This window comes from Mus musculus, chromosome 13 (genome assembly GCF_000001635.26).
Source record: "Mus musculus strain C57BL/6J chromosome 13, GRCm38.p6 C57BL/6J".
In the NCBI taxonomy this organism is placed as follows: Eukaryota; Metazoa; Chordata; class Mammalia; order Rodentia; family Muridae; genus Mus; species Mus musculus.
Genome location: NC_000079.6, coordinates 105,129,614 through 105,151,403, shown reverse-complemented (window position 1 = coordinate 105,151,403; position 21,790 = coordinate 105,129,614). Strand labels below are relative to the sequence as shown.

The 21,790-nt window shown below is 39.4% G+C and overlaps 1 protein-coding gene across 13 annotated transcripts in view; it reads left to right on the top strand.

Annotated features, from left to right (window-relative positions):
- Positions 1-20,837, top strand: part of Rnf180 (ring finger protein 180) — a 164,252-nt gene extending 143,415 nt beyond the window's left edge. For 10 of the 13 annotated variants that reach the window (XM_017315607.2, XM_030247413.1, XM_030247414.1 and 7 more), the window contains exon 8: positions 19,841-20,837. In XM_017315607.2, the coding sequence (XP_017171096.1) occupies positions 19,841-20,040 (200 nt within the window). In that variant the 3' untranslated portion in view covers positions 20,041-20,837. Of the gene's footprint in view, positions 1-1,903; positions 3,911-19,840 lie in introns of those variants that run through there. The other 3 variants (NM_001360890.1, NM_001360891.1, NM_027934.2) reach the window with 2 other exon arrangements.
- The last annotated feature ends 953 nt before the right edge of the window (positions 20,838-21,790 follow it).

Below are 21,790 nucleotides of genomic sequence, written 5' to 3'. Positions count from 1 at the left end.
GGGAGAGAAGGAGGGCTAGAGATGAGAATAAGAAAGGTGAGAGCTTAAAGAGTGTGAGGAGGGGCCAAGAAGCTCCTTTTATAGTGGGCTGGGCTATCTTGCTGTTGTCAGGTAATTATGGGGAGGAACATACCTGGCTATAGTCAGGTACCTGTGGGGGTGGAGTCTAGCCAGAATGCCAGAAGCTTGGGACATTGTCTTCGTGACTGATGGTCATACACCTCTCCTGTGGGGCTGTGGGGGCTGTAACTTCAACAGGAGCCAGAGGTCCAGGAGACATGATCAAACGCCTTCTGTCCCATGTAGGTGGAAATCGTCACCCATTGGGTCCCCCTCCCAGGGGTTCAAAGACCTATGCTCCACTGAAGACCAGGCTGTCTGTGTGCAGCCCGACAAAAGAGCATTGCAGAACTGCCCATATATGGCCACTGTCTACTTTGTCTTTTCCCTGATAATAATTATGTGTTGGCTCCTTGGTCCTGAGGACAGCCTCATAATTATGGAAGGTCACTGCCTTTGACAGGGGTGCTCCTTGGCCCCCATGCCTTGTTATATCATAAAGCATCATGATAGCCTGAACATTTCTACAAGGACAAAGATAATCAAGAAAGAGCTACTCCCTAAATAAAATGAATTTTAAATGTGTTTATTTTAGATACATGGAAGAGATGTGCTCTGTTATTTCTTAAGCTATTATCAGTGGAAAATCTACTCAAGATTTAATTAATGACTTGAAAATTGGAATTGCTTTTTAAAGCCTGGGTCACTTCCAACCTGGAACACTCCTGAGACCTCTTTTGACACATGCAGAAAATAAGAAAGGAGTATATTATAAACAACTTGCTGCCTCTATCGAAGTGAAAGTTTGAGCAATTATTTGATACACCACTCATGTTATTGCCAAAAGCCCACTTCTGTTCATGAGCCATTATTTTTTATACATGTGTGTGTGTGTGTGTGTGTGTGTGTGTGTGATAAATTTGTTTTAGAACCAATAAAATCCTAAGAGATTTTTTACTAAATTTTTTCTGGCAGGGTATGATTATATTTGTGTAGTTAAAATATATTTCAAATGGAATAAAATAATCAGCTTATAAGAAATCCTTAGGAAAAGTAAAATGTTGGTTTTGTCTCAATCACTAGAGTGGACATTTAGCTTAATGGCACAGATAAACAGCAAAAGCTGCTGGGGTGGAAAATCGCCAGCTTCCATGTTCTCAAGCCAGAACCTCGGGAATTGGGCTTACCAAACCAAAACAGCCATAAAGGAAGTCAACTCACATGAGACAGAAGTCTTAATCTCATCTTGGAAATACTCAGAATTCTCAACTACCTTTATTTGAAAAGTAAAATGTTTCTTTGTATGTCACGTGTGCACCCATGTATGGAGGCCAATCTCAAGGTCCCTTTTGTAGAAGCTGGCCTTCTTGACCTTTTGAGACAGTATCTCTCACTAGGTCCTGAGTCTGGTGCTCACCCATTAGGCCAGGACAATTGACCATCAAGCCCCCAGGAACTCCCTGGGGTGCCTTCCCAGTGTGGGATAACAGGACCATAACTAGCTCTGTACATGGGATGAGACTCAGGCCTCTTGTTCATGCTGTAGCTTTAACAACTGACCTATCTCCCAAACATAGACTTTCCATTCTTTGCCACATGAAGGAACTGAAAAGCTAAGGTTTTGTTGTTTTCTTTGTTGGGGGGGAAAAAACCCTCTGATTATGTTTCTATTCTTTTGTTACTTAGAGTTTAAATGAATCCTAGTCCTTAGGCAAATCTCAGACCAATTAAGTCAAAAATCTCTGGAGAGGAATCCCATCTTAGATTTCTGTTGCTGATGTAAAATAGCATGGAGGAAAGGTTTACTCCACATATACTTTCAGGTACCACTCCATCTATGTAGGGAAGCCAGCACAAAGACTCAAGCCGTGCAGGATCTTGGATACAGGAATGAGATACGAGGCCATGGAGGGGTGCTGCTTACTGACCTGCTCGCATGGATGGCGCGCTCAGCCTGCTTTCTTATCCCACTCAGGACACTGCCTGGGGTAGCACTACCCCACAGTGAGTGGATCCATTTCACATGAAACGTTAATCAAGAAAATGTCCCACAGGGTGTTTACCAGATAGCTCATGAAGGCATTTTCTTAGTCTCTCAACTAAGAAACCAGCACAGGTCAGTGTTATTTAAAGCCCTCTGAGTGATTTCTGTGTTCGTGCAGGGCAGTAGGGTTGGCATAGACTCTAAAAGCAGTAGAATTGGAAAGTCTTGAATGGAAAAGGACCTTGAATGATCCTTTTTTAAAAATCTCTGACTTTCAGATTGTAATGTGTGAATTATTACGAAGAGTGAGATTCATCAGAGGGAATATGACATTATAAAGCGGTCAACAGAGTCTGATCTTACATAAAAATGTTGCTAACTATATACTGGTATAGAAGCCTACTACAGTGGTACTTTATAGTCTGTGGGAGTTTCCCATTTGTTTTGGTTAGAAAATAAGAATTTAATTAAAAGTGCAGTCCAATTTTGAGAAATTTGCAATCTCCCAAATTACAATTTAGTACATATACTGAAAGCACCATGCTGGGAGAAAATTTTATGGTATTTGAGGACTGCTTATTACTACCAGCAATGCTGTGTCTAAGTCATTAATTGTACTTTCCCTTTTTTGCATAAAGTACCATGTTTTTGTATTTTTTAATTTTGAATTTTTTTTCATTTTTATTAAACATGGTCTTTGACAGTTTCATACATGTATGTAATACATGGAATGTAATATATGGACATAATATGTGTATGTAATAACTCTGGTCCCATTTCCGTTCCATCTCTTCCAAACCTCTCTTACCCTTTGCATCCCATCTGTCTGCCACCACTTTGTGCATGATCCACTGACTTAAACCAGGAACATCCACATGGGCATGGGATGGAACCTTCCACAGGTGCATAGGGGACTCACCAGGGGCTGATCACTAAAAGTGATGAGTCTTCTTCCAGCATCTATCCATACCCAACAGGTCCCCATGATCTCACAGCCCATCACCTTGACAGAATGTTGGCAGCCCTTGCATCAAGTCTGCCCAGCAGCCTGCTGCTCTGAGTTCATGGCTGCATTCACCATGTCATGTGATACCATGAAGACAGCAGAAGAGAGGACAGAAAGATCTATGATGAGACAGACAATAGGGAGGAAGTCCGTGAAGTGCTGTCTGTGCTACAGAGCATCAGACTGTCAAAATCCACAGGACAGAACAAAGTGTGTTAATGAATGGCCACTAGGGGATTCACAAAAGAGAAAAAAGTGCCCAAAATAAGTGACAGGCGTGTCAAGGAAAGTGAGGTCTCGCTTCTCCCTTGGGAAATGTGAGGCATGCACACACATAAAGATGATTGCTCCTTTCAGAGCTCTGTGCAGCTAATGGAGCGGCCACCATGACTTACCACAGGATGTTGTATTACAGATGTTTCCTTTGATTCCACAGGGCAACTGACTTATGGCCTGAAACAAAAGAACACTAAAGCAGAGGTCTACTCTCACAAATTTCAACAACTACTATTGTATGAGCTTATTAAATTTTATAGGGTAGTATGAAAGCATTTTAAAGTTCATAGTGTCATTTCTCAGTGAAACTTGCAAACAACCAAACACTTTGAAACTTGAATTCTTTACCTTGCCATATATGTTACAGTTTTTATCACTCAAGAATAAAATGTTAAGTGCAGAAAATCTTCACAGGGATGTTGGAAATGAAACAGTTTTTATTAGTAAGGGATTTATTGTACATCATGCTTTAAGTTTTCTAAGGTTGTACTGTAATAATGATTCCATTAAAAAGTAATGAATATCACTATTTGGTAAAAAATGACATTTTGGTAATATAAAATTGACGGTACTGTTAACTGCTTAAAATATTTGTTGGGCTGAAATATTTTAGAGGTAGGCTAAGCAGAACTCAGGGTTACAGGTGAGTTATGGGTTTTATGTTATAATTTGAAAATATTTATTTACTATTCTATCCTCAATCCTATATTCTAACCAAAGAGAACATTAACATATTCCATTAAGACATATTTTCTTTTGTTAATTTTTCTGATCTAAATAAGGCTGTAATTTCTCAAAACATTCCAAAAAGATTTGAAATAACTTGAAATTTTGAATCCACTCTGAAATAGCTATTATCCTTTTCTAGTTACTGTAGTCCAGATTCTTTATTTGGTAAGTCCCAAGAGTTCATACACATCAAAAAAGAGTAGATAAGTGAATTCTCCTTAAAAGAAAATTACACACACACACACACACACACACACACACAAACTGATAGCTCTATGTGAGGCCCTCAGGGCTCTGTTGATAATGTGGCTGTCAAGAGAGCACTGATGTTGGGAATTCTACATGCCTGTGGAAAGAGGACATCTGGAAGCAATAGTGCTTTGACTCGAATTCTGAAAAGAAAAACATTCTCTAAAAATGGCAAAAGTGTTGCATCATAAATTGAGTTGTCATTGAATTAGCAGAGTCTGACTTTTCTGAATATTTCCTATTGGTTTAGAATTCAAAATACTTAACTAGTACCAGAAAATCACTGCATACATCAAAACAGAAGAAAATATATTCCCTTTTAGCTTCTAACCAACTATGTAGATTATAAACCCAAGTGTTACATGATAATCCTGGGGCAAGTTAATTCACCACCCTAATAACTTATATTTATAGATGTAGAATTGCAGAAAATATTTTGATTTGAAATGGATCTCACAGCTTTGATGATACCTCAAATATTTAAGCCATGATCTCCAAGATAGATTTGTCCAGTAGTAAGCTTTAATTATAATCTAACTCCCTCCCACCATCCATTTTCTGCTTATTTACTCTTCTAGCTGACAAAAAGCCTGGAAAACAACTGGCCACTCCAGTGTTTCCAGAGCTCTGCTTATGCATCACTGTTCACCAGTGCTGCTAAGGTCCCAGCACTGCTGAACACTGGCACATCCAGCCAAATGGAAAAGCCCCCACACCCAGACATACCCAGATGTCTGTGCCAGCACCTTTGGGTGCAGCTGAGGCCACAGACAGGTTAGAATATAAGGTGTTGCTCGTTCTTTAAATGTCATAAGGAATTTTAAAAAGACATATATGTCTGTATTTGTCATATTTATACACACACCAAGCTGGGGCTAAATACAAATTTGATTTGAAAAATAATTATCTTTACAAAAAAAGCAGCATTTTGGATATTTTTGCATGAGATATCATAATACTGGTATCTTTTTTGTAGCTCTGTCCCAACTGAAACTACAGTTCAAAAGTAATCCATAGTAAGCTAGCCAAACTCAAGTCTTTCTTGATTTTTAATGTGTAAAGTGGAGCCTTCCTGATAGGTGAATAATTTACTAAAGGTTATGATGACCCAGAACGTCCTGTTCCAACATGCATGGGTATTTCCTGGTAAACTAATTCACAACATGGTACAATTTGGTGTAAAATGAAATGAGACCTTGGGCTAAGCTTCCTGTCACAATTTCACCAATAAACTTAAAATTTTAACATATCATTAAGTGGTTATAAATGGAAAATTTGATAAACATCCTGTGATGGTTTGTATATTCTTGGGCTATTGAATGGCACCATTTGGAGGTGTGGCCTTGTTGGAATAGGTGTGCCCTGGTTGGAGGAGGTGTGTCACTGTGGGTGTGGGCTTAAGACCCTCACCCTAGTTGCCTGGAAGTCAGTCTTCCACTAGCAGCCTTTGGATGAAGATGTAGAACTCTCAGCTTGGCCTGAGCCATGCCTGCCTGTTTAATGCCATGCTCCCACCTTGATGATAATGGACTGAACCTCTGAACCTGTAAGCCAGCCACAATCAAATGTTGTTGTTTTTTTATAAGACTTGCCTTGGTCATGGTGTCTGTTCACAGCAGTAAAACCCTAAGACACATCCACTTTATTCTGTACTCAATATTAGTCAGAGAAAGAAGTAAACAATCAATTTCTGTTTCTCCGGGAAGAAAGACATTATATTTTACTGTTTGGGGAAAGGTCCTCAAATCTGACTATGAAGTTGTTTCATTGAAACCTTCTGAGTTGAGACTGTAACTAATGACTGAGTATCTGCCTGGTGTGTGAAGGCCCTAAATTCAATGGTCCATATTTCAAAAGTATAAAAAGGAAAAGAATAAATACTAGGCCCACATATACTTAATAATGTTAATTTAAAAATAGAAGGATGTTGGAGATATTTATCCAAATCCTATAAAGCAATCACCCTAGTTAACACTAATCTCACTCTATCAGTGGTTCACAACCTTCCTGATGCTGTGACCCTTTAATTCTGTTCCTCATGTTACAGTGACCCCAACCATAAAATTACTTCATTTCTACTTCACAACTGTAATTTTTCTACTATTCTGAAGCGTAATGATCTGTGTTTTCTGATGGTCTTAGGCAGTGCCGGTGAAAGGCTTGTTCAGCCTCCCCAAGGGGGCACAGCTCACAAGTTGTGAACTATTGCACTAAATGACTTCATAATTCCTACTTCGTTTCTTTTTTAATAGAAAAAGTGTACTTTTAGCATTCATCATGTTTATCCTAGAAACAGAAATAAAAATAAATTATAGCTAGCATATTGTGGTAACTTTTTAACAGATCATAAAAACCTAGATTGTATAGAACTATAAACATAGTGTCATGCTATGTTACCTAGTGGAATGAGAATTATATTACTCCCAAACTAAGGAAAATACTAAAATACATAGAGCCACATTCATTTCTGGTGTAATATAAAAGTTAAACACTAAGCCCTGCCACAAATTAATTCTTGATGTTTTTTTTTAAAAAGATTGAAATCATTTAAGTATCTGCTTTAAGCACAGCTAAGAAAAAGAAACGATTGATTCCAGAACAGAAAATAAAACTCTCTCTACATACAGATGGCATTGCAAATGTATATAGAAAGTCACAGATAATTAAAAACCTGCAAATACTAGTAAACAAATTTAGCAATATCCATTGTAACTGAGTGTGGTAGTCCAAGCCTGTAATCTCAGCACTCAGAAAACAGAGAGAGGCAGGAGGATTACAGGGTTAGGGTTAGTCTGTTACACTACAAGGCTTGAGAATGCAAAAAGGTCATTTAAAAGGCAATCCATACAGTAGTATCTAATAACATGCCTGAAGATTATAGGAGTTCTGAGAGGCAATAAAAAATAGAAATTAATGAAAAAAATTATGTGACTGGATTAAAAATATTAATGTAATATATATAAGTACTACACAAAGCTAATAATAGTTTCAATTCAATGTGTATCAGAATATTAACAGCTGTTCTTTAAGAACTAAAAGATGAGTTTACAAATTCCTACCACAATTTAAGGACTCCTGAGTAAATTAAGAGGGAAAGGTCTTAAGCTGGGTAGATGGCTTGTGGGACAAAGGTACTTGGTGCCAAGCCTGATGACCTCGGTTCAAAGACTTTCCCTGGACCCACATGGTGGGGGAAGAGAACCAACCCCCAAGGTTGTCTTCTGTCTTCTATGAATGTCCTCAGGCTCATGTGTACACAGGTACACAAAATAAATAAACAAATCAATACATGGGAAGACACTTTAAGTAAAGAAATGCAGTATTAGCAATTTCAAAACTTACTATAGATGTATAGTAGTTGAAACAGTATGGTATGATCATATGTAAAGCTAAACACATTGGTGGGAGAGATAGAGACTCAAAACATACCATATATCTATAGACAATAGGTGTTTACTGGGTGCTAAGTCCATTCAACAAGGAGAAACTTTTTCAGCAAATTATGCAAAAGAATACAACTACATTATACTACATTAAAGAAAATGAGCAATGTATTGTGTTTGAGCTCCCACCAATAATGTTAGTGTAAATAATCGCTGTGTGTCCATTAAAATATATTATTAAACATTAACTTCAAATGGAGCAATGGCCTAAGAATAAGGCCTAAACACCATATAGTTGTGCAAATAAAGCAGAAGGCTGAAGCTCTAAGCTCAGTAGACACTTTAGATACATATGAAAAGAACGAGCAGCGAAAGATACAATAGGTAAGCTGTACTTCATCACAAATAGAGTTCTGTGTAAATCACATTTATCAAGAAAATAATAAGGGCAATATAAGAAAATATTTGCATACTCCACAAGCACTTAATATCCATTATATATTAAAGAAACACTTCAGTAAGAAATCGGCTTTGAAATAGTTAAAGGATTTGAATCAACACTTCTCCTAATGAGCCATGCAAGTGGCTACATTGTGTATTTAAAGCTTCTCAATATCATGTATTATTATGGAATTAATTCTGGAATTTGAAGCTACAAGATGACTTAGGCATGATAGGGTGGCAACATCAATTAAAACAGAAAATAAGAAATCCTGGCAAGAGGGAATTGAAATTCTTATACCTTGCTAGCAAAATGTAAAATGGTGCAGCCCACCATGAAAGCAATTTGGAAGATCCTCAAAAGGCTGAATGTAGAATCACCATATGACTTTACAGTTCTACTCCTGCATGCATAAGCGCGCGCACACACACATGAGTTCAAACAGGAGCTGAAACAAGGTAGCTGCAAGCATGACAGTGTTCATTATTCCATTGTCCTCAGTAGCCAAATGGTAGTAAGAAGCCAAGTATCCCTGTGCAGTTTAATGGATAAACAAAACGTAGTGTGTACATAGAACAGGTCGGAAGCAGGTCCATGACCGTACACACTGCAGTATGGACACAAGTCTCATGATCCCACCGATATGTCTGAAATAAGTGAACTCACAGAAACAGACCGTAGATCAGAGATAAGCAGAGTCTAGGGAAGAGGGGAAGGAAGCTCCTGCTTGCTGACTATGATTCTGTTTGAGGGTTACGGTGGCAGGTGGATTAACAGTCGTAATGGTGTGCACAGCCTTGGGCATCTAATTAATGACATTGACTGAGTTGTTCTGTCCAAGATAGTTAATAGCAAATTGTGTGTGTGTGTGTGTGTGTGTGTGTGTGTGTGTGTGTGTAATTTTAGCATAGTACTTCTCACTTGGTTATAGATTCAAAAACCATTTTACTTCATAATTCAGCATGGTAAAATGATAAGATCCAAAATCTAAGTGTGCTAGAGCGATAAGTAATCACATTTTAACTTCTATATAAAAGGCCAAATTCTGCAGGCTTAATACCTTAGACTTGGGGACTTGAAGATGAAGATGAGGATGACATTTGAAATGCAAGTGCACTAACTTTTCAAGTCTATTAACCAAGCAAGTCTATACCTATCTGTGACTATAAATATCTCGCTCCACCTCCACTAAGCCCTCCTTCCATCAGTCAGCCTTCCACACACAGAACCCCTTACGTAATGTGAACGATGCAGAGCGGTGAAACACCGGGGTTTGTCCTTCGCCTGGCCCATCCCACAGGAAAAACAGGGCATGTCTCCTTCTGAGCATTATTCCAGGACTCTGTAAAGAACTTTTTCCATGAGAACTTCAAACTGTCTTTTCAGTGTATTCATAATAAGATTCAATCACTGCGGAAATACATTTGAAAGACTTGATTCGGGACATGCTTCAGTGAGACACTAATGGCTTCCCCTCTTCACTGAGTTTTGTGCTCATGGGCGGCCACCCACCCATTCACGCAGCAAATACACCATACAGAAAGTCACGGAGAACCAACACTCTGCACGCTGCTCACACCGCCGAGTGCCTCGAAAGGAGCTCCTTACAATCCTTACAGAAAAGATGAAGTGGAGCTATATTTTGTAGGGGAAAAAGGTCACAGCCCTGTTATGTAAGATATGAGAGTCATCATTCGGAGGTAAAATTCTTTTTACAAAATAGAAACAGTCACTTCTGGAAGTTTAATGGATTTTATACACCTTCAAAACCTAACAGCAATTTGGAAGAGTTTTAAATGGGTCTCTCTTGCTCCTTGATTTCACTGAAGTTCATTTCATTAAGATTGTTTTTCTCATAAAATAAAACCAGTCAGATTCTGTCTGATAAGTTAGTTCATTATTTTTTGTTAGAATTCATATTAACACCAAAATACCATTCCCTGGACTGCAGGCTGCTCCGTTCCATGTCAGCCATTAGGACAACGGAGCAGCCACTGTCTGTCACATGACTGGCTGCTGCGGTGGATGAAGAGACCCCTGCAGCATCTAAAAGTGATGTTTAAAAAATCCATCTAGAAGCACATATTTGTTCTTTGCAGTCATTTTAAAAGTCAAGTGTCATAGTCGTGTCTGGCTTCCAGCAGCAAAGACATAAAAATAAGCCCCAAACTCAGAACAAGACTAGAATATCCATGAAGGATCCAAAGCGTAGCCTAGCTGTGAGACGTTTCGCTCAGTTTATTTGAATGTATATAATAAGATAATATTAATTGTTACATATATGACTCAAGACTAGAAAACATGATATTAAATCAACTGGTGTTAGGTTTTTGTAAAATCTCAGCACAAAAGAGAAGGAGGAATGAAGTTGCACCCCAACACAAGAAGCCACTGCAGCTGCCAGCTGACAGGAGAGGAGCCCTCAGTTTTCTTCGCTGCATTGATCCATCAGTGTGGTCCATCAGCCACACTCCAGTGCAGGTTTTGTGCTCAGGAGTGGTTGGCCCACACAGCCAGACACCATGTTGTTGTTTTTTGAGAGAGAAATAATATTAGCCGGACAGGTAATGAGGTGGGGAAGAACCAAGGAAGAGTTGGGGGAAGGAAAATAATATGATCAAAATATGTTGAATGAAATTATTATCAAAGAATTAAAACTTTATTTTAGAAAAAGAGAGAGATTATCTCTGCATCTGGGCAGACTATAGACTCAAGTAGTTTTATGGGATACATTAAGAAACTTTCAAGGACTCTAACTTTATGCAAACTGTTCCTGCAGCTAAAAAACAATTACAAGTTTTCGAGTGTCCAGAACTGTTAAGCCTCAGACATTTAACCTGTTTACAAGTTAACACATTATTTATCCAGTTTCATGGATATTTGTGAAGTACACAAGACTTCTGACAGATTAGCCAGAGAGGCAGCCTTTGTGCAAGATACCTGAGCCTCCTGCCCATCGGCTATCTCACAGGAGAGCAGGTGTTGTCTGTGTGTGTCATGGGGTGAGAGACACAGCACAATACCGAGCTTGTGAACCTGTCTTTAATAGCAAGCACTAAGTGTACTGTGCCTCCAAACTGTGCAAACCTTCTCTCTGCTCTAGTGGGAACACGTTATCTTTCACAACTGTGTACTATACAAATATCACTGGAGGGATAGGCCAGAATGCAGACATTATCTCTGCTTTCAAAACATATTGACACACAACGATAGAGAAACCTTGTCTGACCACAAACGTCTTTTACAAAGGCAGTAAAGAAAAGACATGATACACAAACCAGGCAAAACCAGGAAAGCAGTATCTCAGACCCACTTCCTCTTTAGTGTGAAGAAATATCACATGAAATAGGAACAAGGTAAGCCAGTTAACAGCAGGCAGTATGGCACTGGTAGTGTGTAGAAAGATGTGATTTTAAAATATAAACATGGAGGAAATCTATCGCTTTAGTAGACTTTAAAGCATTAAGAACTAGAAATTATTATGGAAAGTAAAATAAACCAGGCACAGAAAGACAAAATACCATGTTTCCATTCATATGGTTATCCTGTGTTTTAATTTGTATATATGGGAGATATGAGTAATGGAACAAGAAAAGGACAGTAAGAAGAAAAAAGACCGTAAGGCAGGAGAGATGGCTCAGTGAGTGGATTTATAAAGCACTTGGCACGTAAGTGTAAGAAGCAGAGTTCTGATCCCCAACACCCAACTATGTTCACAGTGCTTGGGGGTCACCCGATGATGTTCACAGTGCTTAGGGGCAGGGGTGGGATCCCAGGAGCAAGCAGGACAACTGACTACCCTGATAATCCTGCTCTGCTTGGTGAGAGACCTTGACTCAGTCAGGGAAGGCCCTCCACAGTGACCTCAGGCTTCCACAGTGTGCAAGGCACATGTGTGCCTACACACATGCAGACAGGCACTCACACACATACTATAACAGTTAAAAAGAAGTCTCAACAGAGAGAAGCAAAAAGCAGGTGATAGAATGTGCAAAGCAGGAAGACAGAGAGGACTGTCGGGGACGGACGAGGAGACCAAGGAGAGGCTTGGAACCTGGGGCACAGGGCGAGGAACACAGTAGGAGGACTAGTAAGAACAGTGCATGGAAACTGCATAACATAACCCATTTATAATACATACTAACTTTAAATACATTAAAAAGCTATTCCACATTAGAAAAATTGGAAAATATAGCTGAATTCATCTTATTAGCAGACTGGGAGGTTCGGGGGGAGGACTGTGTAGACATCCAAATACACATAGACAGTATCTTGAGTTGATAGAGTATTCATAATATTGGTACAAAAATACACAATTTAAGGTTCCTTGAAGATTGCAATTTTCATTATAATATCCTTTCTCATGCTCCCACCCTGGAATGATAAGCCCTCCAGGATGCATGAACATGGGTCTCCTTGCTTGTTTATACTTTAATACAGCATGGTTGAAATACATCCATACATACACTGGATCAAGTAATTCTTAACCCTGGCTGTACACAGAAGTTTTATGTTGCTCATGAAAGTGAACTCCAGGTTCAGAATCTCGTTGCTCCACTGACTCCAATTCAGACATATTTCTAGCGTGGCAGGGTTACAGATATTCAAGTATTTGTATGCCTCACCATGGATTCAGGGACACTGATTCCGAGATGATGTCGTTTGTATGGGGGCAAAGCATGGCTCCTGAAACAGAAAAGACTTAACAGCTATTACCGTGATTAGTGGCACTCAGAAACCAGTCCCTATCAGATGAAATCCTTAGCCTACTATTTATTTCATCTTGCTAAGGAGAAACTAAGGTTTTAAATTTAAATTGATTTAATTTACTGATTAAATCAGTTTAAAATAAATCAAACTTACATGCTATGAGGACGATAATTTCTAAGAAATTATCAGCGTTGAAGACTGAAATTCTTTATTTAGTATTTTCTTTATTTATGTTTCAGATGTTATCCCTTTTCCTAGTTTTCCCTCTGAAAACCTCTTATCCCTTCCCCCCTCCCCCTGCTCACCAACCCACCCACTCCCACTTCCTGGACCTGGCAGTCCCCTATACTGGGGCATAGAACCTTCATAGGACCAAGGTCCTCTCTTCCCACTGATGACTGACTAGGCTATCCTCTGCTACATATGGAACTAGAGCCATGAGTTCCACCATGTGTTTTCGTTGGTTTGTAGTTTAGTCCCAGGGGGCACTGGAGATACTGATTAGTTCATACTGTTGTTTCTCCTATGGGGCTACAAACCTCTTCAGCTCCTGGGGTACTTTCTCTACCTCCTTCATTGGGGTCCCTGTGCTCCATCCAATGGATGGCTGTGAGCATCCACTTCTATATTTGTCAGGTACTGGCAGAGCCTCTCAGGAGACAGCTATACCAGGCTCCTGTCAGCAAGCTCTTGTTGGCATCCACAATAGTGTCTGGGTTTGGTGGTTTTCTATGGGATGGATCCTCAGGTGGGGCAGTCTCTGGATGGTCACTCCTTCAGTCTCTGCTTCATACTTTGTCTCTGTAACTCCTTCCATGGGTATTTTGTTACCCCTTCTAAGAAGGACCAAAGTATCCACACTTTGGTCTTCCTTCTTCTTGAGTTTCATGTGCTAGATCTCAGAAGATGGAAAGATCTCCCATGCTCATGGATTGGCAGGATTAATATAGTAAAAATGGCTAACTTGCCAAAAGCAATGTACATATTCAATGCAATCCCCATAAAAATTCCAACTCAATTCTTTATAGAGTTAGAAAGGGCAATTTGCAAATTCATCTGGAATAACAAAAACCCTAGTATGGCAAAAACCATTCTCAACAATAAATGAACCTCTGGTAGAATCACCATCCCTGACCTCAAGCTGTACTACAGAGCAATTGTGATAAAAACTGCATGGTTCTGGTACAGCAACAGACAGGTAGATCAGTGGAATAGAATTGAAGACCCAGAAATGAACCCACACACCTATGGTCACTTGAACTTTGACAAAGGATTTAAAACCATCCAATGGGAAAAAAGAGAGAGAGCATTTTCAACAAATGATGCTGGCTCAACTGGCAATTAGCATGTAGAAGAATGTGAATTGATCCATTCTTATCTCCTTGTACAAAGTTCAAGTCTAAGTGGATCAAGAAACTCCACATAAAACCAGAGACACTGAAACTTATAGAGAAAAAAGTAGGGAAGAGCCTCGAACATATGGGCACAGGAGAAAAATTCCTGAACAGAACAGCAATGGTTTGTACTGTAAGATCAAGAATTAACAAATGGGACTTCATAAAAATTGCAAAGCTTCTGTAAGGCAAAGGACACTGTCAATACCACAAAAAGGCAACCAACAAATTTGGAAAAGATCGTTACCAATCCTAAATCCGATAGAAGGCTAATATCCAATATATACGAAGAACTCGAGAAGTTAGACTCTAGAAAACCAAATAACCCTATTTAAAAATGGGGTACAGAGCTAAACAAAGAATTTTCAACTGAGGAATACCGAATGGCTGAGAAGCACCTAAAAAAAAAAAAAAATGTTCAACATCCTTAATCATAAGGGAAATGCAAATCAAAACAGCCCTGAGATTCCACCTCATACAGGTCAGAATGGCTAAGATCAAAAACTCAGGTGACAGCAGATGCTGGCGAGGAGTGGGGAAAGTGGAGCACTCCTCCATTGCTGGTGGGATTGCAAACTGGTACAATCACTCTGGAAATCAGTTTGGTGGTTCCTCAGAAAATTGGACATAGTACTACTCGAGGATCCAGCAATACCACTCCTTGGCATATACCCAGAAGATGCTCCAACATGTAATAAGGACACATGCTCCACTATGTTCATTGCAGCCTTATTTATAATAGCCAGAAGCTGGAAAAAGTCCATATGTCCCTCAACAGAGGAATGGATCCAGAAAATGTAGTATATTTACACAGTGGAGTACTACACAGCTATTAAAAACAATGAATTTTATGAAATTCCTAGACAAATGGATGAATCTGGAGGATATCATCCTAAGTGAGGTAACCCAATCACAAAAGAACACACATGATATGCACTCACTAATAAGTGGATATTAGGTCAGAAGCTCGGAAGCCTGAAATTCTTTATGGCAGGCACCATATCAAAATACCTTTAGATCTTTGCTAAATTATAGTTCATATACTCTCCATAAGATTTAATAAATTGGTTTTACCATGTGATATCCTGATGGTGTTTTTAAGGTCACCAACTGACTTAGAGAAAAAAAAAATCAATGAATTTGAAGGAAAGTAGAAATTATTTGAGCTAAGAATAGTGAGATTAGTAATTCAGAAAAAAAAATATATATATATACAAAAGGCAATGAGGTTCCTCCTGTATCAAAACCATGAGTCTGTCTATTACTGAATGTTCTTTGTGGACCATCCCTATGCTTGGGTTAATTCATTCCATCCTCATACTGGACGTGGCATTTGTGTTTGTGTAGCCATCATTGTCTAGTGGAGACAAAATTAAACACGGAGGTTTGTATTCTAACGTTTTCTAATAGGATCTCAGAGTTTACTTATTCCTACAGAATATCTGTCAAGTGCGTTTTACACTTTGATTCAAAAACAGCCATTTAGAAATTCCAATGGAGGAGTTAGGGAAAGGACTGAAGGAGCTGAAGGAGTTTGCAACTCCATGGGAAGAACAACAATATCAACCAACCAAACTCCCAGAGCTCCCACGGTCTAAACAACCAACTAAAGAGTATACATGGAGGGATCCATGGCTGCAGCCACATATATAGCAGAGGATGGCCTTGTTGGGTGTCAATGGAAGGAGAGACCCTTGGTCCAGGGAATGCTTGATGCCCCAGTGTAGCGGAATCCCAAGTCCGGGAAGCTGGAGTAGGTGAGTGGGTTGGGGAGCACCCTCATAGAAGCAGGGAAAGGGGAGATGTGATAGGGGGTTTGCAGAGGGGAAACAGTGAAAGGGGATAACATTTGAAATGTAAATAAATAAAATATCAAATAAAAAAGTAAAGAAACTAGAAGGAAAAAAAAAAAGAAATCCCAAAGATTGTAAATTCCCACTCTCTCCCTCCTTGCTTAAAAAAGATTCAAAGAAAATGAGCCAGCCTGTGGTCACTATCTAGTTCACACATAAAAACCATCTCATCTAATTGGTGCCATGCATTGTATCTCCCCCACTGTCTCCTCCTGCCCTCTTCCAGATGTGCAGGATATAGGCACACAGGAGAATGGTAACGCTGATAGGGTGGAAGACACTATCACAGCACTCAACTCAGCCGAGGATGCCTGAGAGAGCAGCCGTGGACCCCTACCCATCATGAGTCGGTTCTTGTCCTGTGTCCACTCTGGCTCATGTTCTCTGGCATTAGTATCACTAGTGCAATACATACTAGCAATGTTAGTTACTTGACCCATGCACTTAAGTTCTGACCAGTCAGCTTGAAATCTGAACAATGCAGGCCTTTACAGCATCCTTTTGGACCAAGGAAAAGAGCCCATCTTTAATCCTAACAGTGAGTTGTAATGAGCAGCGTTGCCTCATCTCTAGCCTGCATAGGTGGAGACGCTGTGAAAGGTGATAAAAACTCTGGGACTTTCTCTTGGTGCCTTTGGGTGATTATGAGTGTGAGAAAAGCTCCCCCTGCCTCGTCTTTCTCCTACAGTACTGACTTCAGCTTTGTAAACAGGAAGGCTGCTGAGATTGGCATTCTCTTATCTCGTGATAAGGCCCACAGGCTGAGTGCACAGCAGTCCAGCTCCTCTGAATGAAAAAAGATAGCACATATGTGCTTTACCCCACAACACAGAAAAATTAAATTTAAAAAATAATATTTTATGTCTTTAAGAACGTTATACAGTGTATTTTGACCACCTCCTCATGGATACACTCCCACATTCCTAGTCACTTTTCAGCTTCTTGGTTGGTTTGGTTTTTTTCTTTTATTTAATTTTTTTACTGGTTATTTTATTTGCATTTCAAATGTTGACCCCTTTCTGGTTTCCCCTCCACAAACTCCCCATCACACCCCCACTTTGCTTCTAAGAGGGTGTTCCTTTAGCTACTCACCCACTCCTGCCTGAGCACCCTCGCATTCCCCTTACTCTGGGGTATCAGGCCTTCGCCTTCAGAGGACCAAGGACCTCCCCTCCCACTGATGCCAGATAAGGCCATCCTCTGCTACTTATACAGCTGGAGCTGTAGACCCACCCATATATACTCTTTGGTTGATGGTTTTTGTCCCTGGGAGCTCGGGGGGTGGGGGGGGGCTGTCTAATTCGTCAATACTGTTGTTCTTCCTATGCGGTTGCAATCCCCTTAAGCTCCTTCAGTCCTTCCCCTAACTCTTCCATTGGGGTCTCAGGGCTCAGTCCAATGTTTGGCTGTGAGTATTTGCACCTGTATTGTCAGGTGTTGGCAGAGCCTCTTAGGGGACAGCTATACCAGGCTCCTGTCGGCTTCTTGGCATCCGCAATAGTGTCTGGGTTTGATGTTTGCAGATGGGATAGATCCCTAGGTGAGGCAGTCTCTGGATGCCATTTCCTTCAGTCTCTGCTCCATTTTTTGTCCCTGGGTTTCCTTTAGATAGGAATGATTCTGGCTTAAAATTTTCTTTTAAGCCCATCAAGTCCAATGTGTTTGCCCAGAGCACTTTAGGGACGGGGCCTACTCTCGGAGCATGGTTGATGATCTAAGGATCACCACACTTAAAGGAGATTGGCTGTCTCTCTCCCAGCACTTACTAGCTGCTGCTAGCTGCTGGGATAGGAAAAAATATTTTAGTAATATTTAATGAGGCCTTATACCAGAGTGTGCACATGGTATGTGATGTTAGGGAAGGAAAAGCTAGATGTTTGACAACCCAGCAAGGCTGACTTCATTACTTTGTTCCTTTTCCACATGTTGCAGTATACTGAAGGTGACACATTCACAGAGGGGCTTAAATAGAGTCCTATAAATAAGCCTGTTTGATTGCTAACAATGCAAAAAAAAAACCCCAAAAACAAACAAACAAAAAATCTGATATCATCCTAATTGAGCTCGTTATAGTCTATGAATGTTAATAATTAAAAATATCAAGTGAAATGATAGGAAGTCAGGTAAGGATGATTACAGATTGTCTAAAACCTGCCCATATTCCACTCTAAAGCATACACTGTTTTCCCTTTAACTGGTCCTTTGTGGTTTCAGCCTACATACTACAAATAAGTCCATAGCTTGACACAAACAGCAGCAAGAACTGTTCCGATTAAAGAGGTTGGGCTTTAAATAGCCATGCCGAGAGCCAGGTGAATCCACCCTTGCTGTCTGAATTAGCAGCCAAATCTGGAGCAGGCCACTTCACACACTCAGTTGCTACAGATGATGAAGCAGAATTTGCTTTGAGCTGGAGCCTCATCTGACCTTGACCACCCATCACTAGCAAGTGCCAGAAGCTTTTTCCATACAATCAAATAGTATATTTTACTGCCTTCTTCTACAGTAATTAAGCAATAAATAAATAAATAAAGTATGCAATAGCTAAACAAAAATAAAGTTAATAGTGAGGTATAGATCTTCTTAAATGTTCTTTGTATTTGGTAAGCTTAGATATTACATGTTGGCTGTTTTGAGTTTGCGTCTCTGTTGCTATGGCAAACACTATAAACGGAAGCAACCTGAGGAAGGAGGAGGCTTATTTGGCTTACAGGTCACAGTCCATCACCCAGGAAAGCAATCGGGAACCTGGAGGCTGGAACGCAAGCAAAGCTTGGAGACGAACACTGTGCACTGCTTTTCACCCTCTGGCTGCTCAGCTGCCCTTCTTATAAAGCTCAGACCCACCTGCCCAGCAGTGGCACCACCCACAGCGTCTCAGACTTTCTCACATCATTTTTCAATTAAGGAAATACCTCAGGGTGATGGCTACAGACTAGTTGATCTAGATGATTTCTCAATTGATCTTCCCTCTCTCAAGGTGTCTCAAGCTGCCAGTAAGTTAGCCATTACATTGGCCCACCAACAAAACCAAGTTTCTGCTGGTCAGGTTGTACTAAGGCACTAGACACTTAGCTAGTAGTCCACCCAGAATGTCCTGAGATGTGGTATTTTTCAGAAATTTATCAAGGGATTATATTTTTCTCCGCCATTCAGTCCCCTAAGAAGGCCCATAGTTTGAAGACTATGAAAATTAAAGCTAATATTCTTTGTATTATGTCTGTCCAGTTTACTCAGGGCTAAAGCATGAATACATTCTCATAGAACTCTGCTCAAATAACTGCACAGAATCGTTAAGGTGGAAGGTACAAAAGTCAGCTGGTATCCAAGGGGACAAGCAGAAGTTCCAGCAGCAGTTGTGATTGGGGCTTAAATTTAGAAAAATTTGTAAGTGAAAATAACCTTGACAAGTTATGTCAGATGATGCCAATGTTATGAATAATGTGGTCCAGGTCACTGATCCAAGTGTGTCTGCTGCCCTGCCCTATGTACCCCCCAAACTGGGACTTCTGACACTTGTTCATTTTTGAAATATCAACTGTCAGACACCACCCAATAAAGCCAGGATGGGCTTTGTCAAGAGCTGAGATACTACTGTATATATACATATATATATATATACATATATATATATATATACATATATATATATATATACATATATATATATATATATATATATATATATATATATATAAAATCAAGTGTTTGAGTTCAGTGAGCTGGAAAGTAATTTTCCTCCGGTATCTCCTAGGATTCCACAGGCGCGCCGCCCCAGTGACACGGAGGCAGTTCCCGCACGGCGCTCACAGGATGGACTACCTGCACTTCGAGGACGACAGCCGTGGATGGTGGTTTGACATGGATATGGTGATCATCTATATTTATTCAGTGAACTGGGTCATTGGATTCGTTGTTTTCTGCTTTCTTTGCTATTTTTTCTTTCCGTTTTAGGAATCGTTGTACTCTGCTCTAATTGAACAATCATAAATGTAAACAACAATGGCTTGAACATTTTCAAAGTGTGCTTCGAAGTTTTTATAATATTGCATTATAAAAATTGTTAGTGTTTATAGAAATCCTGAGGGTAATGGATTTATTTATTAATTTCTTTCATGTAACAACCTAAACTTTATTCATGAGCTGGTCTCCAGCCATTAGAAACAGTGCACTACTAATTCATACTTTTTACTTTAGGACTTGGGGCTCTGATTTTACAATGTCATTTTTATACTTACTATGATTGTAAAGACTGAGGTTTTACCTCCATTTAAAAATAGTAGAAAAAATGAATAATCTGGATGGATACCATCATTATTACTAAGATGTTTAGTCAAGCACTATGTATTCTTAGGCAAATGATGTACGTTAAAGATAGACCATATTCTCTGGGAACTAATCAAGCAGGGTATATATTGCATTTTGATTTCTGAATATCTCTACTTCTGTCTCCTATTACCAAAAATGTGACTATCCTTTTGTAAAGACTTCATAGCTTTGGTGCAACATTTTTAACTATTGTAAGAACAAAATATTACATGCAGTAAGACTAACACCCAAGAGCTATGTTTGAGAGCCATATTAACACCTTCCAACTTCACAATGAATCACTTGAGAAATAACAAATCTGACTTTTAGTAACCTTACTGATCAGTGCATGTCCAAACTGTAATTAACCTGGTGATTCATTTAACTAGACAGTTGTCAACTATATTGTCAATGTGCAATAAAGAGTGGCTTTTACATTTTTATTGTTTTTTGACTTAATGTGTGGAATAAGGAGTTGCCAAATGGAGTTATGGAATTATATAAAGAAAATGGTATTCTATTCTATTACAGTTGTTATAGTTAAGTTCTTTCCAAGAAAAGAAAACATATAACCATAACAACGTGAGCAGGAGACGGGGACAATATCGGGATTCAGAGTGAAGAACACTAAGCAAAAGGAGACATAAGCCAATGTGTTGACTCAGACAGGATTTTATAAATTAGCAGTAATGAACTGCTACTCCACCCTTTCTGCCTGTCTTGCTGTAACCTGATAAGAAACATGTGACTTGTGGCACTAATAATACCACCACCGTTCAAAACAGATACGCTGCACCAATTTAGACTGTAAATTGCCAAAACGCCAGCACAATTGTTGATTACATCAGATAAAAGCCCTAGATTGATAGTGCAATTTTCTAAGACATACAAAAGTGGTGTAGATTATTATTCTAATATTTATCTCTGTTTTCACAATTACAGTTGTAAAAACCATAATCAACTATATCAGACCCTTCAAATCCAGAAAACATAAAATTAAATACAATTCACAAAGAGATGCATGCTTGTGTTTATAAATGAATATCTATATTCGCTATGTTCTGGATAAAAACAATGTGGATATGGGAAACCATCGCTGCTCCCACAGTACATGCACTGATCAAACAATTAAAACACACACAGGGACGATGTATTAAGAGCCTTAAAACCAAATGCAGCTCTTTTCCAGGCAATTCATGGCTTGTGTGCCCTAGAAAGTATGTCTTGATTCATGCCTAAATTGTTTTAGAAGTTTTTTATTATATGCAAATTAAGAAAATAAGAATAATATTTCACAGAAAACATTCATTCACTTGTCTCTGGCACTTATTAGTTATTATTGTGTACCTGGGACCTAAAAACAAACATCTGTCTGCCTGTCCTAACACTAAAGTAA